Raw genomic sequence first — 9,571 nt, forward strand, 5'->3', positions numbered from 1 at the left:
CCTACCTTTTAAAATGTAGAAAATAGTCCCCTAAAAAAATGCTTTAAAGTGCTTTTTGCGTGTTTTGCTCACTTGTTTTTTACCTTAAGTTTGTTTGTTTTCACATTCAAGTTTGTCTGAGTTTCATTCACGAAGGCATTATATTCTTCTTTTGACTTTATCCTGTTTCTTTGCTTCCGTGCACTTTTCCTTTGTGGGATCTTCCTCGTGTGGACTGTGTTATCTTTCAGGCTGTTGGTGGTTTGTAGAGCGTTGCTTTTTAACTCAGCTGAGGCAGTCTGATTGGTCTTTATTGGCTTTATTTTGTCTCTAACTGTGGCCTTTTTTGATTGTTCCTTGGATTTCTGTCTCAAAGTCTTCCTCATTTGTGCGTTAGCTGCTTGCTTGTTCAGCACTTTGTTTTTCTTCCATGGTTTCAACGTATTTTTCTCTCTCGCTTTCTTATCAACTGTTATCCGTTTCACAGCAGCACTCGTCGCTGCCGTCGTCACGCTGGCCGCAGTCGTTGTAGTAGGTCTGCTTGTCACCGGTGGTTTGGTGGCGAGCTTGAATTTTCTTGGTGGTGGTCTCGTCGGTTTTTCATTTGTGTCCAACACAGTCACTGAAATGACACAGACGTCAGTAAGAACCCTTTTTTTTTAAACTCTGCAACCACATATGTTGCATTTTATAAGGCTGGACTGAATATTTGGCACAGAAAATAGGTCTAAATGTTTGAAATGCTTTCTTCTTTTTGTCTTTTTTTAAGTATGTTTGATGTAAAATTGGACACTGCTTTTTATAGTTTTATATATGACCTCAATGTGATTATAAAATGTGGAAGTACATAGAAACATAGTACATAGGAAGGGGGGAAAAAAGCAGGTTCTGTTCAGGACAAGCATACTAAACAGTGAACGTAGGGAATTTGTTGGCTTTCCAGATCGGAGGTCTTCTTACACTACCCTCTAACATCAGTTTAATTAACTTGATAACATGTTGTATTGTATATGTTGTTTATAATAGTGCACCTTGATTGAACCCAAACTTTATTTTTTTTTACTCTAAAAACTCAAAACACCAGAAACATATTTCAGTTTAAAGGAACAATTACAAAGGTTCCACTTTATCAGACAGTTAAACAAAATCGCTTCTTAAACAAGTCTGGTATACGCATGACATAAAAACAAGATATAAAGTTATAAGAAGAAGAAGTGATACAAATCCAAAGGTAAACTGAGGTGACTTACGTTCCCTCGGCACAAAAGGAATCTTTTTTCCCCTCACTTTGACAGGCAGCGGCTTCTGCTTACACTTCCCCGGAGGAGCTCTCCTGCCAGAGTTAAAGGGGAAGAATATAAAAAAAAGGTTTAATTGGGTAGTGTTAGTCAATAAATGGTTCATTCGTTTTAGGACAAAACAAGATACAAATTTATACAGATTACAGTACAAAAACTATCCAATACAAGCACTGCTCGTAGGGTTAGCCTATTATTCACGAGTAATCAGATTATAAATGTTTCTGTGTCTTTAAATAAGATTTTAAAGAGGAAGTAACGCACTGTGAACTACAGTTGACAGTGGATTTCTACTGATAAAAACTACAAATTCAGGCAGTGAAAATGATGATAGAGTAACTTGGAAAGTTTGTTGATAAAGATTTGTGCATTCATGTACTGAACACTTGCAGTGGAAGAGCTCCTGTCCTCTCAAGTTTATTAGGCTGCATATTCTCATATTTACGATTTACAAGACATAAAGTTAGAGCGTCTGTATTTTTTATTAATTGATCCAAGCAGGCATGTTTGTACTGGATCGTGGTTACCACATATCCTACTGATGTATGACAGACGATAGCCTACGAATGATCTTTTGCTTGTGATGCTAGTGACATGTCGTGATGGTAAATCAAATCTATGAGAATGATTAAACTGTTTAATGTAAGCTGTGTCTGATACTACACCTGGAGGGGTCCATGAATTTGAAAACCGTTCCAAAAGGAGACATGGCACTGGGGTACGCAGTGGCCAGAAAATATAGTTCCCCTAAAAGACAAACAGCTCATGAGTAGTTACATAAAAGTGGTACATAAGTAAACTCTGTAAATAAGAGACTGAATGATGATGATACCTGCTTCGTCTTCAGCGAACGAGATGATGAACTTGTGGTGATGATTGATGAGTCCGGGAAAAGAGCACGTCTTTGTGTCGCCCATGCATACGCTCCTCTCCTTCCAGCTTCCCGTTGATTTATCTTCCTCTAACGCCATGATTCGACTGCAGGATGGACATGAATCACATATCAACATTTATCACATTTAAGGCAGAAACTGATAGTTAACCTCTCAGATTTATTGTAGTGAGGATGGCAAAAGCCACCAAATGAGTATATACACTAGGGATGAGCAAGTTTACCATTATTTTTAACTGTTCAACCAGCTAAACTATGTTTATATCGTACTCGGAGTGGGCGGGGTTTAAACTGGATATGAGTGGGTCTTAAACTGGACTAACTAAGCCTGAAATTAATATGGGTTGAAGTTGGAATATTTATTTGAGAACGATTTACAGAAAAGCCTCAAAATTGAGCTTCACAGCAATGTTTTTAATCACAGTAGTAAGAGAACTATTTACAATATCTTCTTTTATAAAAGTTTATTTACGACTACAGATATTTAGACATTTAACTCTGATAATACTCATATTCGTAAGTACTTGTTTCAGCCGAGTACTGGCTCAGCCCTAACGAGGACCATTAAGGGAAACTAGAAACTAACCACTAAAATAAAGACTTAGAAACAAAAACTTTTACTATTTTAGTAGTCTGGAATCCCTTTTCTGCCTTTAAGTATATAGTCTGCTACAGAGGAAACTCCAAATATTAAAGGAATAGTTCAACACTTTGGGGAATGAGAGGCAGCAGCCAGTTAGTTGATCTTAGCATAAAAAGTGTAAACAGCAGGAAACAGCTGTATGTCATTTGTTATTCATACGGACAAAAACTGTGTAAGTGTAAAAACAACCAGTTGTGGTTTAGTGGGGGGGTTATGTGCCAAACTATTTCTTGGCAGACAAACAGTCCAGAATATAACTCCCTTTAAAACGGTGAACTGTTGTTTTTACACTTTGTTTTTTTTTGTATGGAATAAATAAACGAGATAGTGTATTAATTAGTGAGCTTTATATTGTTTTTAACTATCTACTACCATAAGACCTCCTCATCTACCTCTAAATAAAACAAACAACAAAACAATTTCCACTAAATCTTGAATTATTCCTTTAAATGAAGAAGGGATGTACATTAATTATCAGGGCAGATAAATGATCGGCTGATGATGGGAAATTTGTATTATTAATATTTATCTGGACAATTAAATTACAGATGATTGATCCATAATAACATTGTATTACAAATATTTGATAGGCGTGTTGTACTATGAGTTACGTAATATTAAATCATCCATCTTTGCTCACTGCAGCTCAGCTTTTCTTGTCATCAGGGGTGTAAAAACTACAGGTTATGGACTTCTTTTGAAATACTAAAATGGGAAATTATAGGTTATCGTATCGGCTCAAGAGAAATCCTAAATTGTGGATCATTTAAAAATGAAGTATAGCTGGTCAGTGTCTGTCTGATATTTCAGGACAATCCTGATTTTCAGTAAATTCAATTAATGTTTAATTTTGTTCACATTTTGTCAAACTGTGGCAGTCAAAAACTAGACTGGACTAGACTTAGTTTAACCTCCTCGTAGAATCACATGGATGAAGTTTATCTCGTCAGGAAAGTATGACAATTTGTTTGTATACCATTATTTCTTTAGTTTGTCTTATAAAGCTCGATCATTGTCAAGTCCTTGGTCTTAAGTCTGGAGTAAAGGCCTGAGTGTAAACATAAAACACCACATCAAACCTCAAGTTTTATAAGATAATGTTTTTAAGTCAGAACAAGTATGAGCCCAAACAAAATATTTATGGTGTAGTTAAATATATATATATATCAGTATCAATATGATCATATTGTAATTTAAGTCACCCTGGGGAAGTAATGTGACTTTAACCCATAAAAAACATACATGGGGTTTTTTTTAAATAAATTCAAAAATGCAACAACAGCTGAGCAAATGTGTCTGTTTTTCTTTCTCTCGGGAAAAGCTGACAGAAAATCCAGATTTTTTATTTTTTACCCGACAGTTGGAGGAAACTATTTGGCTTTACCAACACAATCTTACCCACTCATAAAGTCTCCAAAAATGTACAGGCCGTTCAGATTGGGTGATTCACATCCTCGGTACACATATCCCCCTGTCACAGACTTCCCAACATGATGGCTGTATGCAAATATAGGGAGGATGTCATCTGTGGTGGCAGAGAAAGATGCAGTGAATTTAACTAAGCATCAGAATTAGATTGACAACATTCCTCATTATGGCGGAAATAACAGGTGGTAGAAAAAGTGACACAGAAAATAGATTTTTATCATCAGAAAAGTTTTACATCCACAGAAAATACTCACTCAAGGAGGAGTTGTGGCACAGTTTCATATCATAGCACTCGAAGCCCTCTTTGGCTCTCCATCCATAGTTTCCTCCCTTCACAATAATGTCGATTTCCTCGTAGCGGTTTTGACCCACATCTCCACAGAATATCCTGCCCCGGCCATAGCGGCTGACCAGGTCTCCGCGGTCCACAGAGCACCGCCACATGTTTCTGACTCCGTATGCGTACACCTCTGGCCGGGCGTCGGGGTCACCGAGGAATGGGTTATCAGGGGGGATCCTGTACTGCTTCCCACTGGAGTCACTTCCATCGACATTGATGCGGAGTACTTTTCCCAACAGAGCACTCCTGGGTTGGAAAAAAATGGGGTTTAGAGGCATTTTTAGTGCAGCGATTCCCAACCAGGGGGTACTTGTACTTGTGATGGTACTTTTATAGTTGACAGAGAGTATGTGGAAGATTGTGGAATTGCTCGACTAATAGAAAAAGAACAATCTGATCGGGGAAAAAATCTGCATTTTAAGTCAGCTGTAACACCAGAATGCTTACAGTTACGTGCTGCAATTGAAAATGCATTAAAACTTTACAGAAAGCAAGTAAAGAAGTCAAACCAGTTAGCTGAAAGTGGTTGAAATTATTAGCAAAAGTAAAAAGATAAAAGGCGACAATTAATGAAATGTTAAAACACTTCTTTAAATACTTAATACTAATCGATAAATGGTTGAAATTGTTAACTTATAGCGGTGGATAAACAGTTCCAATAGTTAGCCAAAAGTAATGGATAAATAGTTCAAGTTATATAAAGGTGATGGGAAATGAATAAACCAGTTAGCTTAAAGTAAATGGTAAAAGGTTGAAAAAGTATTGGATAGATATATATATAGATTTATGGTAATAGCTCAAAGTAATGACAACTATTCACCCATTAGTTTCAAATTAATTTTGAATATTTATCCATAAGGCTACTTGGGTAGAATATGTGAAATAGCTAAAAGTAATGAAATGGTTGAAGTAGCTATAGGTGATGGTTAAAATAGATAAAAGTAATAGATAAATGGTCCAAAATGTCCATCTTCTGCCCCTCCAAGTAGTCAGAATGCATCCAGACCTGAAGAAACCTGAGGTGCCTTACTTGTTTTGTGCGTTGCCGTATTTTCCAAACGGATCGCCGGCTTTTCCGCCGTCTCCAGTGAAGATATACAAATATCCATCGAGACCGAACAGCAGCTGTCCTCCATTGTGGTTGGCAGCGGGCTCCTCGATCTCTAGAATGACCCTGAATGTCAAACGGATTCAGTTCAGCACAAACACATCTACTGGAGGTGATATTGGTGTTTTCTTAGACATAAATATCTCGTTGCCATGAATCTTAAGTATGTCTTCAGGTCATGATTCACCAGTCAGAGGTAATTACTTGTCAAACAGAAAGAGGTGATGTCAGCACACTAAAACAATAGAGGTGAGTGTTTGTGGGATTATTAACCTGGTGGAGAGTTCGATGTTTAAATTGATACCACTCTCATTGTCTGTTGGTTTAATATAAAGCTACAGCCAGCATTTTTATTACTATTGAAGAAAGCAATGGCTTGCTGTTTCCCTTGCTTCCAGTCTTAATGCTAAGGTAGACTAACTGACCACCGGTGGTAGCCTCAGGTTTACCGCACATACGTGAGTTTGATCTTGTCTCATAACTCTCGGCAAACTATTCTTTTTAAGTAAAGTAAGCAGCTTTTGAAACCCTGTAATTCAATAAGTTATTTTTTGTGATGACCTAAGTATTTATTTCTAGACTTCTTTTACATGGGTGTTGACTTACGCAGGGGTGGCATGTGAAGTATATGTCTCAGCTTTCCAGTTATTCCCAATTTATGCAATTCCAACATTGTTTATAGACCCCCGTATGCAGAAATGTACCACATGCAAAAAACTGACATGGAATTAGCGCAAAGGGGAGACTTGTTGGTACCCATAGGATCCATTTTCATTCAGACATCTTTCCTTTCCCTTGATGCCAGTTTTTTTCTATTTTTGAGCATTGTTTAGCCCCCAACATGCAAACATAACATGGTACCAATGGATGCGTCGTCTAGGTTCATGTGATTGCAGTATCTTCACTCTAGCTTTAGAAAGGCGCCTGTTACAGCTTCTGAAAAGACAGCGTGTAGTGGAAGAGGAAAAGATAATGAGGTAGCCAATCAGGTTTAAGCCCCCTACCCTTCCGGACACGCCCCTGGCAGTAACTCCTAACTGGATAAAAACATTTAAATGGTGCTCAGGGCCCTGGAAAAGCTTGGGTCGGCCCTGCGCTGTTATACTCAGAACATGTTTATGCAAGCTTTGGTGCAATTGCAGCCCAGGGGGTGAATGACAGTATAGTCCTATATGAGTTTCAAAGGGTAATTGCAGTAGGTGCAGACATCATCAGCCAAACTTTGATGCTATAAAAAAAGCAAATGGAAACCTCCCTTCTGCATACCTCTCTGAGTAAGGATCAGCCATGTTCATATCGTGGGCAGACACCTTCATCTCACTGACTCTGATTTTCTCCAGCTTACTGTTGACCTGGATAGAGTAGTAGATGAAGAAGCGTCCGTTGCCCCGGTACTCGGGGTGGAAGGCCATGCCCAGGAAGCCCCTCTCATCCCCCAGCCAGGGCGTGGTCATCACCTCCCCGCTCAAGTCCAGGAAGGGCTGCTCCAGCCGGCTGCCGTCACGCAGGTAAACCCACACAAAGCCCACCTGCTCTGCGATGAACATGCGATGAGTGTCGTCGCCGCTGTGTAGCATCAACACAGGGTTCCTGAGGTTGTTGGCCACCTCTGTCAGGCACAGCTGGAGACACCCTCCGCGGTCCTCCGCCACTTGTCCCAGGTGGCTGTTGAGGTCAGGGCTCTTTAAAACGTTGGGGTAGCAGTAGTCCTGGTCGGACAGGTCGACCACGCTGCAGAACGTGAACACATCTCGCGCAGAGGTCTCCTGCAGCCGCTGGTTCTCAGTTAAATATTTAACCACGTGGCCACATTTGGCATGAAACTCAGAGCAGTAGCCAAAGCAAAGGCCGGGTAGCTCTCTGACAGGTGTGTACGGGTCCTCAGCGTCATAGAGGTGGGCGGCGTATGGAGAGCACTCCTGGATGGGGACAAACACAAGACACTACATTTTCACAGGGACGTTTTAGGGAAATGATGACAAGAGGGACTTGACTGACTCAAGTAGATCAAAGTTAAAGCATGGAAGTGACTCTTATAGAACAAAGACATTCTCTGGTTTTCCATAGAAAGGGGCACTCAACAAGTCCCCCCCCCTCATAGGGATAGTCATCTAATGTCAAAGTGTTGTGGCTCAAACCTTCCACAACTTAACTCTGGTTGAAAGAGTTGGTAAATGTGAGCTTATTCCACTTTTAAAGTCATTGTAAAGCCTTTATAATAAAAAAAAGAACCTCAGCTCTTTCAATATATAGCTTTTAATAGTTCTCCACTGCTGTTAATAAAAGTTTTAATTAAATGAGACTAAAGAACTGTAAGGGAGTACTGTATGTTCAATTATAACAATTATAACAAATTATATCAAAGATGCATGACGCCTAAACTTTAATCTCTTTACAAGTTTAATAATGGTTTTAATAAGATAAAAGTTGATATTGGGTTACTATGACTGCTTTATGAGAGAGCAGTTAACCTCAACAATAATTTATTCTCACCCTGAACAATGTTTAATTCTGTGAAACTTTGTGCCAGAAAATATTCATGACAGTTGCATCCTCAAAATGTAAACACCCAACCTTTAGAGAAAATATTAATTATATTTACCTGACACAACACTTCCTTCAACATATCCGCACAGAGCTCATAACCCGCCACCTCGAGCTGGTCAATAATGTCCCAGTATCTCTCCGCGATCATGTTGTCCGTTTTCTGGTCACAGCAGCCAAACTGTTCGTACTGGGTGCAAAACTCCAGGTGCCACGGCGGTTTGAAAGGTGGCTCGAAGTCCAGACACTGAGGATGAGCTGATGCCGACTGGACCGAGACGAGCAACATCACTGACACGATCAGGATAAACTCGGGAAGGCTCGGTTTGTCTTTGGTTGAGCTCGGACCTGCAGCCGCGCGTAAAACCGCGCAACCGGCTCCGCTTGGATGAAGCGCAGCATCCCGCGTACTTGTCATTTTTGCCGTCTGTCCCCGAAAGAGTTCGACTGTTTGCTCCCCTTTATGTATGAGCCAGAGAGTGTATGTGCGTGTGAACACGCGTGCGCAAACATATGTAACTGTACGTGCGTCCCAGAAGCCCCCCCTGACTCATTTGCCCTCCACCTGCTCAAGGCCAGGTACAAACACACCTTGTCGCCGCTTCTGTCTCCCATCAGGCTGATTACTAACAATTAAAACAAAACATATTCGTAATGGCGGTCAAGTTAATTGGATTTATTCTTTATTCCCCGACACGCACAGCGGTTTTAGACACCGCAGCGAAGTTGGCAGAGGAATACGCACAATTACCTAGAAAGTGCGCACGCAGACACACATGCGGCGGGACGCGGTGTCGAGGCACGCAAACATCAACAGGCTACCGCAACACAGACTATAATTTCATGTTAAAGCGCCTCCGGGCAGCGTGCTGTTTGTGCAACAAGTCGGCAGCAGCTGCTTCATCCTACAGATCTACTGTCCCAGCATGTCAACTCTTATTTGAATGCACAGTCAGAAGGCGTCTGTCATCAGTTTCTACCGGTGCCAAGGGAAAACCGGAGAGTAAAAGAAACACTTTTATCCGCTTATTATGCTTCTAGTGCACCGCAGCAGTCTGACACAAAGCGATATGATTATGGGATATTGAATATTAGGTGCAATGTCAAGTAGAACTGTGTAATTACTGTTGGTTTATTTATTCATTTAAATAAATATGATACTTTTATTTGGTTCTGCAGAGAAAATGTACTAAATTACTTAATTAAAATGACATTTTCCCACACAAGTAAACCAGCTCCTGACACATATAATCTCATTTATTGATCATTTCAGTCAGATAACAACAGTCTTATTTTGTGCATGCGAATGTTTGAATGTTTCATGTTATCCTGACAACAT

General features: G+C 40.0%; 1 protein-coding gene across 1 annotated transcript; it reads right to left on the bottom strand.

Moving 5' to 3' along the window:
• Window positions 1–8,908, bottom strand: hhipl2 (HHIP-like 2). Its single transcript, XM_051395612.1, has 9 exons — window positions 8,291–8,908; window positions 6,955–7,607; window positions 5,611–5,754; window positions 4,495–4,826; window positions 4,211–4,337; window positions 2,110–2,255; window positions 1,943–2,024; window positions 1,230–1,312; window positions 1–601 (listed from the first exon to the last, which is right to left on the bottom strand). Exons 1-9 carry the CDS (start codon window positions 8,648–8,650, stop codon window positions 69–71), a joined length of 2,460 nt encoding a protein of 819 aa, XP_051251572.1. The 5' UTR covers window positions 8,651–8,908; the 3' UTR covers window positions 1–68.
• Window positions 8,909–9,571: the final 663 nt, after the last annotated feature.

Source organism: Dicentrarchus labrax, unplaced genomic scaffold (assembly GCF_905237075.1).
Source record: "Dicentrarchus labrax unplaced genomic scaffold, dlabrax2021, whole genome shotgun sequence".
NCBI classification, from domain to species: Eukaryota; Metazoa; Chordata; class Actinopteri; family Moronidae; genus Dicentrarchus; species Dicentrarchus labrax.